The 14,412-nt window shown below is 35.9% G+C and overlaps 1 protein-coding gene across 1 annotated transcript in view; it reads left to right on the forward strand.

Annotated features, from left to right (window-relative positions):
* LOC111072158 overlaps positions 1-14,412 on the forward strand; it is a 71,962-nt gene that overhangs the window by 41,672 nt on the left and 15,878 nt on the right. The window contains exons 3-4 of the mRNA XM_022363837.2: positions 3,247-3,602; positions 3,667-3,743. Coding sequence (XP_022219529.2) covers positions 3,418-3,602; positions 3,667-3,743 — 262 coding nt within the window. The 5' untranslated portion in view covers positions 3,247-3,417. The remainder of the gene's footprint in view (positions 1-3,246; positions 3,603-3,666; positions 3,744-14,412) is intronic.

The raw sequence follows: 14,412 nt of genomic DNA on the forward strand, positions 1-14,412 counted from the left end.
GCATTTAGAACGCATCAACAGCTTTTTCTGGTATCGAAAACCTTTGATCCAATGGCGTAGCTACGTAGGGGCCCCCAAGCTCAAAGATTTTCGTCCTTTTTGGGGCGGAACCGGGCGGGGGGAAATTTTGAAATACACTTGTAATAGTGTGATATCACGTAAGTCTGGAAACGCAGTATCGTAGAGAATGACTGTATCTACCAGATTGCCGAATATGAAGTAGATTGAATCATGGGTATGGCCAGAATAAAGAAATTAATTTTCCCCACCTCCCCCAGCAGGAGACCACGCTAATCATTCTCTTTCTCGCTCGCACACACTCTGCTCTGTGCAATGCGCGATCTTTCGCAGAGAAGATGTATAATCTACATTTCAGATGTAGAATAAACATGTTAGATGTGATAACAGATGTAGCAAAAAAAATGTGAAAAATTAAATATTTTTTTAAATTCTACATAAGTCGCGTCCCCAGAAGCGACTCACACGTTCCTTCTCGTTTTGTTAAGTGTACAATAAAGTTTTTTGAATGCATACAAATAAAATAAATAAAATAAAATAAAAAATTCGATTTACTTCATGACCTAATAACAATATTATTAATCCATAAAGTTCACACAAAGTGATATCACACTGATACAAGTGTATTTCAAAATTTAGCCCCGCCCGCTTTTGACCAAAACAAAGGATGAAAATCTGTGGCAGGCATAATTTTGAAGACATGATAAAACTAACGAGAAGGAACGTGCGAGTCGCTTCTAAAGACGCGACTCTACTTATACCCGTACTCATTTTTGAGCATATGATTTTTTAGAATTTTAGAATAAAAAAAAGAAAATTTCACATTTTACATTTTTTTGCTACATCTGTTATCTACATCTACATATATTATGTATATTATACATCTAACATGTAGATTATACATGTACCATTTATATTCTACATCTCCTCCGCTAGGGGTTGCTCGCGCACTGAACGCGGCAGAGTGTGCGTTCGAGAAGGAAAATGTGTTGCGTTGTCGTTGGCAGGAGAAGGCAGGGGAAGCAACTGAAAATGAATTTCTTCATTCTGGCTATAATTATGATCCGATCTTATTCAGATTCGGCAGTCTGGTAGATATGGTAAATCTCTATGATACTGCGTTTTTAGTTTTATCGTATCTTTAAAATTGTGCCTGCCACAGATTTTCGTCCTTTGTGGGGGTGGAAAGGGGCGGGGCGAAATTTTGAAATAGACTTGTAGCAGTGTGATATCACATGAGTCTGGAAACCAAATTTGGTTACCCTAACTCTTATAGTCTCTGAGATCCAGGCGCTCAACAAGACGGACGGACGGACGGACGGACGGACGGACAGACGGACATGGCTATATCGACTCGGCTATTGATGCTGATCAAGAATATATATACTTTATGAGATCGAAACGTTTCCCTTTCTGCGTTACACACATCCACTTTTACCACAAATCTAATATACCCCTTAACTCTTTTTTGAGTACAGGTATAACAAAACAGAATTGGGGGGTGTCCACTTGAAAAATTTGGTCAAATTTTGGCCCAGCCTAATATACATGTTCAAAATGGAATATGTAAATAAACCATTATTTATGGTTTCTTTTTATACTATTAAGGAGCTGTCTAACGGCCATAAAAATTTGCAAATACTTGCGTATTAAATAAAGGGGTTATCGTTTTCGTTTAAATTTCACTATTCATAAAATTTTCAAAAATGACAAACAAAACGCAATTTAATATTTCCCAGACGGTAATCTGAAGCTACAAAGTGTTCATGTCCACTTTATAGCTGCATTTATCAACTTTTAAGAATGGCAACGTTCATGCTGTAGGACAAAAAAATCTCATCAAGCAATTTCTAAACCCAAAATCTATCAGAAAAAGTCTTTTTGGTTCCTTGAGGAAAAATCGTTTCGGGTAGTGTTATTAATGCAACAAGAAAGTTTGCTGCCTTTACGAAACGTATTTTTAAGATCTTTTTATCTGAAACATTACAGAAAAGCCGTTTTTATTTTGGCTCAACTACATAGGTGTACAATATTGCAGTTTTCCGTCTACATCGCTTAGTAAAACACTTTATAATAGCTTTTTTGCAGTCGAAGTAATTAACATTGTTTTTTTTTTTTGTATAATGGGTCGCGAAAAGCAATTAAACGACTCTAAAAATGGTAAAAAAGGGTATTTCACCAAGCACTGCTTATTTTGACATTTTGGAATTTTACATGTAGAAAAATTGGAATTACATGTCAAGCAAACAAGCATTACTCTGCACCGTGCAGACTGTGTGCGAGCGAAAGAAAGAAACTGAAAAGGAATTTCTTCGTTCTGGCTAAATCTACCATGACCTACGAAAGGAAGAAACCACAGTTGAAAAAAGAAAGTTTGCTGTTTCCACGAAATCCATATGATATTTATATTTTTTTTAAGAAACAGCAGAAAACGCCTATTTATCCTTGCTCAACTGATTATGTTGAAGTGCACTATTGCAATCTTCCGTCTATTTTGCTAAGGAAGCCACGTAATTTTTTTTTTTTTTTGGTACAAGTGTGCCAAGTGTACAAGTGTATATTAAAAAGTTTGCCGAAATTAATTTTTAAATTAAATTAATTTCTAACCCACCCAATTATATGGCTATTCATTATCCCTCTCACTCTCTCTCCCTCACACACTCTGCTTCGTGCAGTGTGCGCCCTCAGGCGGAGTAAAGGTATAACATACATGTAGATGTAGTTTACAGACATAGCAAAAAAAATCAAAACATAAAATATTTAAAAGTTCCACATAAATCATAAGTTCATTCATACATATATACTGACTGAGTACGGGTACACATGTAGAGTCCTCGTCCTTATTGTGGTTAAACAACGCCAAACTCTCCTTCGAAGTTGTCTCACGAGTGTGATTGTGGTCGATTGTGAGCAAGCGCGGCAGCCATCTTGCGGAAAGCTTTCTCATACCCAAGTGATCATTAAAAATTGAAGCCACTTAGCCATGGTCTTATGACCATAACTGGGCGTCCAGGATGTGCGGCATCGTTAGTGCTTGTACGGGCACAACAAACAAGAGTAAACCATTTTTGACCATTGAAATTTATGGAGAAGATTTATGCAAAAAATAGTGCATAGTCAGCACAAGAATTCAAATTTTCCATTATTTCTTGAAATGCAAAGTGACCATGCTAAACTGCAGTAAACCCGTAAATCTCATGCTCATTTCGTTGATGTTTTACATTTCAGGTGCCACGAAGTATCTTAGGAGTTGCTCAACCGTGCTAGGAGGACATAGATCTTCCAATAGTCGACTGTACAGAAGAGAAAGGCAGAAGGGCGACGGACGCCCTCCTCTCCTAGAATCAAGAAACACTTTATAAGTATTCACAGAACGTAGAATCGGTCATTATCCAAGAAATGTCACGTTCTCGGACCGAGGAGCCCAACGAGCCGCAGTACAACGAGAGCGATGTGGTATGGGTGAAAATACACAACACAGAGATCTGGTGGCCTGGCGAAGTTACCTTGTCTCAGAACATTCGATTCGTCAAGTCCAGTCGGCCCCCCTTTGCAGTTGTTGCCTTCTTCAACGAGAAAACTTAGTAAGTCACATTGGCCCGTATTCGCTTGCAGTTCAGAGACAATTTTTTTCTTTTCTGTTTTCAGCGAGCAAGTCAAATCAAACAAACTGATTTATCCATTTGAATGCTCCAAAAAGGAGGAGTTCATCCAACGTGGTATCAGTAAGTACCCGCACAAATGATGGACCGTAAAGAGGGGTATATTAAAATTGCGAAGCAGCTTGTAATGGCCAGACCCCATAAGTATACTTTCATATATGAAAGAATCTTGTTTTTAAGAGCTTTCCCATGGCTATTTTTAATTGACAAATAATTGTATCCGATAGATTAAATAATTTTGTATAAGATTGGCAAGTTTTTATAAGCGTGATTTTAATGAATTTCTTCGTACAGTTTTTTAAACAAAACTAGGGGGAACGTTGACTTAAGCCGCTCCACAACTTTTATACCCGGTACCCAGTCAGTAAGAATATTTTATATGTTTCCATTTTTTTTTTCTACATCTGTTATCCACATCTAAATCTCTCTTTCTCTATCTCAGGCAGAGTATGAGTGAGAAATAGAATGAGTATCGCTGGAATGAAGTGGGTTAGCAACTGAAAATTTCTTCAATAGGGTTATAATAATGACCTCTGAGCCAGTCTTGGCAATCTGGTAGTTCTAGTCATTATTTACGATACTGCGCTTTTAGTTTTCTCATATGAGTAGTTCCTATCTTGCGTTACGTTACATTCGTACGACAAAGTGTTGGAAAAAAAAATCAAATAGCCGAAACTTGGAAAAAGATTATCCTTGTTGAATATGAATTGGTTAGACCTATATTCCAAAAAAATTGAAATAATCAAGCATAAAAGTGCGTGACATAAAACGGAAGTGGTTCTCGCGGCTGGGGTACAAAATGTCAAAACTATGCGAATTGGAATGGGCTATCTGTATAACATTTTTTGTGCTAATAAATGAAGTATTCAAAGTTAATTTTCCAACTTATTAAATGTAAAAATGTTACATACTTCTATTGAAAGTTTTTTTCTAAGAATGTTTTTAAATAAATTCTTAAAGCAAGTATAACAATTAAAAAGACACATTTTTTTTTTTAATTTTACTTTGAATATATTTATACCCGTACTCAAAAAAGAGTTAAGGGGTATATAAGATTTGTGGTAAAAATGTATGTGTGCAACGCAGAGAAGGAAACGTTTCCGACCGCATAAAGTATATACAGTGATGGAAAAAATAATAGAAACGACAATTTTATTTCGCATTTTTCAAAATTTTCTTCAGTACAAAATTTTTATTTTTCAAGTTTAATAATTTTGATTGATAGCCTATACAGTTATGTATCAAAACATAACAAAATAATAATTTTAAAAAAAGTTAGTGTAGCAAAAACAAAGTTTTTCATTTTTAGGGCTTGGAAAAAATAATAGAACGGCCGACTTAAAGCTATGAAAAACCGTTTCTTAGCTTCAAAGGCTAGTAGGTTAATTTAAAGCTTATATATTTGGAAGTGACACGGTGATTTTTAGTGACTTCGACCCATCTGCGACCAGTTCGTCACAAATGGATGGATCCATGGAGAACCATTCGGACTTAACTTTTTGAAAAAAATCATTCCTATTTTTGGTCTTATAGCCACCAGTCCTTTTCATTAATATCTCCTAAAGGTGATCTATGGGATTAAGGTCTGATATTCCATCTGGCCAATCCATCAGGGGAACTTCTTTGTCCAGGAAGCATTTCTTGGTCAGCATTTAGGAGTGATTCGGGTCATTATCCTGATCGAACTACCACTTCAATGGTATTTCCTACTCAGAATTATACTGTCGAGTATATTTACATAGTCGGAGGCACACATTTTTTTCTATATCCAAAGTATTGGACCAATAACCGAATGGTTCCCCACAACATTATGTGCCCACCACCATGCATACCCGCTTTAATAGAATACCTGGGTCGTGAGAAGTAGTATTAAAATGCCTTATATGAAGTGCCCCAACAAATATAAGCCCATTTACCTTAGTTTCATATGACTTTAACACATTTTTGTAACTTGGACGACACCTTCGAGAAATTTACTCGGTTTCTAAACTTTTTTTGAAAAGTAGTGTTATATTTTTTGAGCTATATGACCTTTTAAATTGACATCAATCAGCCTATTCCTTATAGTACGACTACTAACCCGTGCTTTAAGATCATTTTTCAGATCTATCAACGAGAGAAAGGGATTTTTTTTGGATTGTCGAACAATGCGCCTGTCAAAATGAACCCATGTTGCGGGCTTTCATACGCGTGTGTCTCGCTATTTTTATACCCGTACTCAAAAAAGAGTTAAGGGGTATATTAGATTTGTGGTAAAAGTGGATGTGTGCAACGCAGAGAAGGAAACGTTTCCGACCCCATAAAGTATATATATTCTGGATCAGCATCAATAGCCGAGTCTATATAGCCATGTCCGTCTGTCCGTCCGTCTGTCCGTCTTGATGAGCGCCTGGATCTCAGAGACTATAAGAGCTAGAGAAACCAAATTTGGTTTCCAGACTCATGTGATATCACACTGCTACAAGTGTATTTCAAAATTTCGCCCCGCCCCCTTCCGCCCACACAAAGGACGAAAATCTGTGGCAGGCACAGTTTTAAAGATACGATAAAACTAAAAACGCAGTATCGTAGAAAATGCCCATATCTACCAGAGTGCCGAATCTGAATCAGATCGGATCATAATTATAGCCAGAATGAAGAAATTAATTTTCAGTTGCTTCCCCTCCCCCTCCCGCCAACGACAACGCATCTCATTTTCCTTCTCGCTCGCACATTCTGCCGCGTTCAGTGCGCGAGCAACCCCTAGCGGAGGAGATGTAGAATCTAATTGGAACATGTAAAATCTACATGTTAGATGTATAATATACATTGTATATGTAGATGTAGATATCATATGTAGCAAAAAAAATGTAAAATGTAAAATTTTTTTTTTTTTCTAATATTCTTAAAAATCATAAGCTCAAAAATGTATATACTGACTGAGTACGGGTATAAGTAGAGTCGCGTCCCCAGAACGACTCACACGTTCCTTCTCGTTTGTAGTAAATCGAAGTAAACACTTTTTTTAAATCCATTTTAGATATGTGTGACCTCTGACCTTGTGTGGCCTTCAGTTTTTAGATTTAGGATATGTTTTTTTTTAATATCCCTACAATATACTCCACGACCCATTCCGAACCGAATAATAACAACAACAAAAACGGAATCCTTAGGAATTTCATTTCATATCTTCTTTTGTCTTTTGGCGATAATATATTACCTATATAATTCGATTTTAACCGTTTTATTACAATATAAGAACAAAATTGGAATGCGTTTCTATTATTTTTTCCAAGACAAAAACGTGATCTTCCTAAAAATTAGTGTACCTACATAGCTTATAATTTTTACGAAAGGAGCCCAAAAAAGAATCCAAAGTAAACACCCATTATCCTGAAACTAAGCACTGTTGTTTTTATTCAAACAATTTGCTCCAAAAATGAAATATTTGGTTTCAAATTTGAATGCGCATGCCGTTTCTATTATTTTTTCCATCACTGTATATTCTTGATCAGCATCAATAGCCGAGTCGATATAGCCATGTCCGTCTGTCCTTCCGTCTGTCCGTCCGTCCGTCTTGATGAGCGCCTGGATCTCAGAGACTATAAAAACTAGAGCAACCAAATTTTGTTTCCAGACTCATGTGATATCACACTGCTACAAGTGTATTTCAAAATTTCGCCCCACCCCCTTCCGCCCCCACAAAGAACGAAAATCTGTGGCAGTCACAATTTTAAAGATACGATAAAACTAACTAACGCAGTATCATAGAGATTTACCATATCTACCAGACTGCCGAATCTGAATAAGATCGGATCATAATTATAGCCAGAATGAAGAAGCGACTCACACGTTCCTTCTCGTTATTTATTTATTATTTGAAGATAACAAAACTTTAATTTTATTTGAAATGGGTTATGAGTATAAGTAATGGGTTAGGAGTTAACACTAGAGAAACAAAGAATTATTGTAATATAATAGTATTATTTGAAAATGCAGTTTCAGCTGCTTTTATTTGCATTTCTTCGCTGCTTGACAAATAATGCATTTCATGTATGCCAGATATTTTCTTCACCTTCTCCCACTTTTCAGCTCGCCCAGTCGAAAATGCGTATATTTGTTTTGAAGAAATATATGTTAAATTAATTCCTGACAGATTATTTTGAGCACATGTGTAAAAAAATAGGCGCTGTCAAAAATAATATTCTTTGTTTTTGTAATCTGCAAAACATTTCGTTGTATGGTTGCCCCTACACCATCGATCGCACCTTTTCCGTGAGAGGTTGTAAAATAGTTCCACTCCAAAACCTTGCATTTGAATTCAGAAACAAAATCAGGTAAAGTTCGAGCTATAAACTTGTTTTTAAACTTGAGAGCTGCTTCCATCTGAGAATATATAAATATTTTGAAATTGTTCGTGTTCTGTTTTAATGATCTCCACAAGTTTTGTCAAAAAGCAACAAACATCGAACTTATTGTGGGTGAGTTTGTCACTCATTACAGCATACGATTTTACACCGCTCATTACCAAAGCAACGCAAGTAAAAATGGTAACCTGTCGATAGCTAAATTGAGCGCTCTGTATCTCATTTTGAAAAATTATTAATCTGTAATTCTCTGCAGAGCCAGGTCTTCTGCCCGAATATTTTTTTTAACAAAAAAGTGACGTTTATAAACGGGTAGCTGTGCATTTAGTTTGTACAGAAGATCGGATAGAGAACCTTCGGTGCTTGTCAGATCTATCCGGTCTTCCACTTGGCGCCTATGCTTCCATTTAAGGATTTCATCCATTAATGAATAGTATTTTAAGGGAACTAAATCACTTTTTACCTTCCTTGTAAAATTTCTACAATTAATCATCATACATTCTTCATTATCTATGCTGCAACAGACAGATTTCAGGAATGTTTCGAAATTTGTGGATATTGTTTGTACAATTTCTCCACTGCTTTCCAGCAGAAACGAAAAATTGGCATGATGCATACAGACGCACATATTATGTGGTATCTTGCATAAGAGTAGTACATATTTTGGTCGCAATTCGTAAAACACCGTCTTACTAACGTAGTTAGTCCCAATCTCCTTTTTGTAAAGTTCATATGACTCCTTAACAGTCAGCAACATAAAGCTCTTGGCCATTATCACGCCATCGATAATTAAAGTGTCCTTCCGACCAGGAGCTTGTATACCAATATCGTGGCGCAAATGAAATTTTTTAACAAGTTCTTTTTTTTATTTTTCGAACCCGAACTGATCATTCCAAAACATAATGAACCATATTTTTTATACAGTAAGTCAACAATATGTGCTCGTTTCTCCGGGTCGTCTTGCAAAGCAGTTTTGACTTTCTTGAAAGCTTTCCCAAACGTTTGCTTACAATTGTAGGGTTGACCGAGTGGGGGAACGACTGTTTCTGCAGGTTTATTCTTCTCCCTCAGTCGAAAATGGTTGTACCCTCAAACGAGTTTGTTCTTTTCTTTTCTTTTGTCTAGTCTTTCTTTGTTTGCCTGATATTTCGCCCCGCCCCGCCCCCTTCCGCCCCCACAAGGGACGAAAATCTATGGCAGGCACAATACGATAAAACTAAAAACGCAGCATCGTAGATAATACCCATATCTAACAGATTGCCGAATCTGAATCAGATCGGATTATAATTATAGCCATAATGAAGAAATTAATTTGCAGTTGCTTCCCCCGCCGACTTCAGGGAGAGACCCGCTACTCATTCTCTTTCTCGCTCACACACTCTGCAGATGAGCAAAAATTAAAAAAAAAATTTTTTTATTTCTAAAATTCTTAAAAATCATATGCTCAATATGCTGTACAGTGGTGCTCATAGACTTAAGCCACTACCATAAACTGTTTTCTTAATAACTTTTTTGAACATATGTATTTTTACATATTGCAACACTGTTATTTAAGCAGCTGATCACAGTAAAAAATGACAAGTAGGAATTCGGGGGTTCTCAAAAAATTGACTAAATGTCAAAAAGGAGTATTGCGCTCTGCTCATATACTTAGGCCACCTTGAGCTAAAATCGTCAAACTTGTGTTTTTTTCCGGGAAAGTTGTGCTAGTTATTTTCTAAATTAAAATATTGAATACTAAATACGTTTCCCAAAACAATTTGACCGCTTCGATCGCGTTCCGCTTTGGGAACAAAGGAACGCGATCAAGTACCAAATGTACAACCCTTGTTCGTTTGCTTTGTTCCCAATTGGCAGTTGGGCCCGCCGCCTTCAAAAAGGTATTTTTTGTTCATTTTTTCCATATTTTAGGTTTGGTTAACGGATTTTAGCTCCAAAGTCTCTCCATAGATTTTAATGAGCGATACATTAAACGACGCCAAATTAACGCACCTATACACAAAAAAATAGAGGACACAAGATATTTTTTTTTTTTCGACTTTTCCTGAGTTTTTAAAGTCAAAATTTCATAAAAAATACCCCACAAAAATCATAATTTTTGCATTTCAATGCTTTATATTTCCCAGACGGTAAGCTGAAATCACAAAGTGTTTAGGTTTAACTTCTAGCTGTTTCAATTATCTTTTCAAAATAGCAAAGTGCTTTACAACCAGACGTAAGATACTAGAGTTATGTGAGAAAAACAAGCGCTACCTTTGAAAAAAGCTTTAAAAAAAAATACCAGTTTTCAAAAATTCTTCAAAAAAAGTTCTGCCATAGAAAAAAAAAAAATATCATCAGACCATTTCTAAGCCCCAAATCTTTAAGAAAAAGTTCGTTTTGTTCCTTGAGGAAAAATCGTGTTGACTAGTGTAATTTATTGTAAAATCATAATAAATTAGACAGTAATACAAATTAATTACAATCTTGCGTGACGTTAATCAATTTAGAAAATTGATATAAAATAGAGTAACTGTAGCGTCCTCGCGATTTTTGTTGAAATGTGTTTCTTAAAAAGCTTCAACTTTTTAAGTCGCTAACTTTTATCCACTTCTCATCAACATCGCAGACACAAGAAGACTAGATGATATTTTTCTGGCGTTACGTTACATTAGAACATCGCTCAAAAGCAAATCGAAACTTTACAGTTAATATATATTTGCTAGCTCTCTTTCATTTATTATACGGCTATTAGTTATTGGAGCAACAGTTTTGCGAAAAGAGTGCAATTGAAGATGTAAAGATGTAATTTGTAAAGAGAATACGCACTTACAAATAAACAAAACAGCCCAAAGCATGAAGTTGGACTTTGAAGACCGGTATCTCGCAATCGGTTTGAAGGAGACCTTTGATCTATTTAAATTATTTAATTTAAAATATTTCTCTTTGCTATTACAAGAAAAAAAAAGCTTTTGTCTAAATTTTAAATTTTCGGTCGTGGTGGACCTTTTGGCGGAACTGCCCATATCTATAAAATTGTGGATAACACAGATATCCGTTCTTTTTCGTATAATTGGAACAATGTGATATCCCAGCAGTCTGAATACAAAATTTAGTTCCGCTAGCTCTTTTAGTCCTTGAGAACTATGCGCTCATCAAGACGAACAGACGGAGGGACAAACAGACATGGCTATATCGACTCGGACTGATGCTGATTAAGAATATATATTCTTTATAGCAGGGCTCGGCACGGCCCTATCTAATGAGCATAGGAAAAGCCTTCGTGTTGCTTCGGCAATGAGACTTCGGCTCTTGTTGTCTTCCTTTTTTCACAAAGCGAGAATGAAAATGAAATCAGTTGTGTTCAGCCGTCGAAAAATGCAAGACCACGCTGCGAAACTATTTGATGCGACACGGAGAGAAAACATGTTTAATGAAAATTAGAACGTTCGTTCTCTTTCGTAGTGACCAGACGTGTTTTTGTTTTGCGCTCCGCATTTTCCTTTTGTTTAACTTAAACAGCCGGTGTTTTTTATCTATAATTTAACTCTCTAACGCCCCCCCCCCCCCCCCCCCCCCGCGGCTTTCCCCGGGGTTCACGACACGACTTTATCGACGGCTTGCTAGACCTATCCCTGTCTCAAGTCAACCATGTGAAAAATTCCTTGGGTCGATTGCTTGATCTGTGCTTTGTCTCGGATCCGAGCGTTGTTAACCCGACCCCTTCCGCTCAGTATACCTGAAGACTCCTACCATCCTACATTCGAAGTGTCAGTCGATATTGGCCCTACTGTATTGGATCGAATGGGTAGGCTATCTGAACGTGTCCGCTGCTTTCGTAAAGCCGAGTTTACGAAGCTTAATAACCTTATTAGGGATTTTGATTGGTCCGCTCTGTACTTGTGCACTGACGTTATGAAAGGCACAAACATTTTTTACAATGTACTTGACACATTTTTTGATTCTTGTGTCCCACTTTCTTGTCCGGTTAGATCTGGAAAGCCTCCTTGGTTTACCAAGGAGTTATCCAGTCTAAAAAATTTAAAATCAAGACTTTATAAAAAATTTCAAGAAGTTGGTTCTCCCTCTTCTCTTTCTCACTATGTAATAGCTCGGTCAAATTTCTCCGTTCTTAACGCTCAATGCTATAAAAACTACCTATCTCGATGCAGGATACGATTTTCACAGGACCCTAAACAGTTTTACAGCTTCGTAAATAGTAAGCGTAGAACGTCCGTACATCCATCCTCGTTATCTTTTCTCAATATGTCAGCAAACAATGATCAGGCAATTGCCGATCTTTTTGCCAAATTTTTCCAAACAACCTATTCTCATGAAAGCTACTCTGGTCAGCCGTATCCATACAGTTTACCAAGGTCGAATGGCATCTTCAGCCCCTTGTTAAATGAAAGTTCACTGCTTCATGATCTTCGACTAGTTAAGCCGGTGTTTTCACCAGGTCCCGACGGAGTTCCCGGCTGTGTACTCAGGTACTGTGCCGACGCTCTGTGTGGACTCTTGCTTAAACTATTCACCCTATCCATTAACTCTTCATTCATCCCCCCCATCTGGAAGGAATCTTTTATTATTCCGCTCCATAAGAAAGGTAGCAAGTCTGATGCAAATAATTATAGAGGTATATCTAAGTTATCCGCTATTCCTAAAATGTTTGAAAAAATTTTAACTCCGCACTTGCAACCAGGGACCGTAATCATTATAAGCTATTATTTAAAAATCACACAATAATAATTTTTTTTTTTTTAGTTTTTGGGATAATTATTATTGATAATAATTATTTTTATTAATTATTATTAATGATTATCCATAATAATTATGTTTGAGCAAAAAAAATAAAACTCAAAAATAATGATTAAACTTTGAGTTTTATTTTTTCGCTCAAATATAAAACTCAAAGTTAAATAATGAAAATATCATGGGGCGTTGAGAAAAAATTGATACATATCCTTACTAATTAAGTCAAACGGAACGCATAAAACATGTTTTAAGGAAATTTTTTTTTTTAATAATTTATAAATATAATTTTTTTTTAAATTGATTTATTTGTTTAATTTTACAAAAAGAAGTTTTTGTAAAGACTCCGGTAAGAGGCGCACCCTGTAGATCATCTCTTGCATTGGAAGGCATATTAAAGCACTTCCAGAATCCAGGCGTGCTCTTACTGCAAGCTAGAATACGATCATGATAAGCTCATCTAGAGCCAAAATTTTGTGCATAACATTAAAAGCTTTCTGGCAGTTCGACCGCACATTTCGTATACAATTTTGAATGTTTGTTAAAGCTCTGCAACTACTAAGATTCTCCGCCTATATTTTCGCTCAAGCAAGCTTATGTATGGCGAGCGAAGCTTCTACTAGCAACCAGTTCGGAAATGCATGCATGTACAAAGCAAGCAAGCTTTACCACAATTTAATAATCATGCTTTAATAAAAATGTACGTATTTTTATTTGTGTGCCATGTTTTTGATTTATACGAAATAATTAATAGACCAATTGGGCCTATACATTATTTCTTTTTTTGCTTTATATAGTTAAGAAGCACAAATACAAGGCCATCTCGGCTCTACCTCAAAATCCTAAAAATGTATACATATTTTCATAAAAATATAAGAAATTTTTTTTTTATTGAAAAACATGTTTTATGCGTTCGTCTTGACTTAATTAGTAAGGATATGTATCAATATTTTCTCAGCTTCCAATGATTTTTTCATTATTTAACTTTGAGTTTTATATTTGAGCGAAAAAATAAAACTCAAAGTTTAATCATTATTTTTGAGTTTTATTTTTTTTGCTCAAACATAATTATTATGGATAATCATTAATTATAATTAATAAAAATAATTATTATCAATAATGATTATCCTAAAAACTGAAAATTTAAAAATTTTTGTGGATTTGCATAGTTTATCCTTAGAGCAGACTATATGTCTATTTAATTCTTCTGTGCGGCTACTTTAAGTAGATGATTTTTTCGAAAAAAAAATAAAAAAAATTCATTATTTACGATCCCTGCTTGCAACATCTCTGCAAATCACTTATATCTCCGTCCCAGCACGGATTTATAAGGCGACGATCAACAACCACAAATTTATTAGAGTTTACCTCTTTTATCATTAAGGGCTTTCAAGGTAACTTGCAGACGGATGTCATTTATACTGATTTTAGTAAAGCATTTGATTCTGTAAACCATTCTCTTTTAGCACAAAAACTTGACCTTTTAGGGTTTCCGCCTAATCTTTTGAGATGGATTTCTAGCTACCTTTGTTCTAGGTCTCAAAGAGTCCTCTTCAAAAACTCCTTCTCTTCACCTGTTAAGGTTACTTCTGGAGTACCACAGGGCAGCCATCTAGGCCCCCTACTATTCACACTCTTTATTAATGATCTGCCTT

The sequence above is a fragment of the Drosophila obscura genome, unplaced genomic scaffold (assembly GCF_018151105.1).
Source record: "Drosophila obscura isolate BZ-5 IFL unplaced genomic scaffold, ASM1815110v1 contig_188, whole genome shotgun sequence".
NCBI classification, from domain to species: Eukaryota; Metazoa; Arthropoda; class Insecta; order Diptera; family Drosophilidae; genus Drosophila; species Drosophila obscura.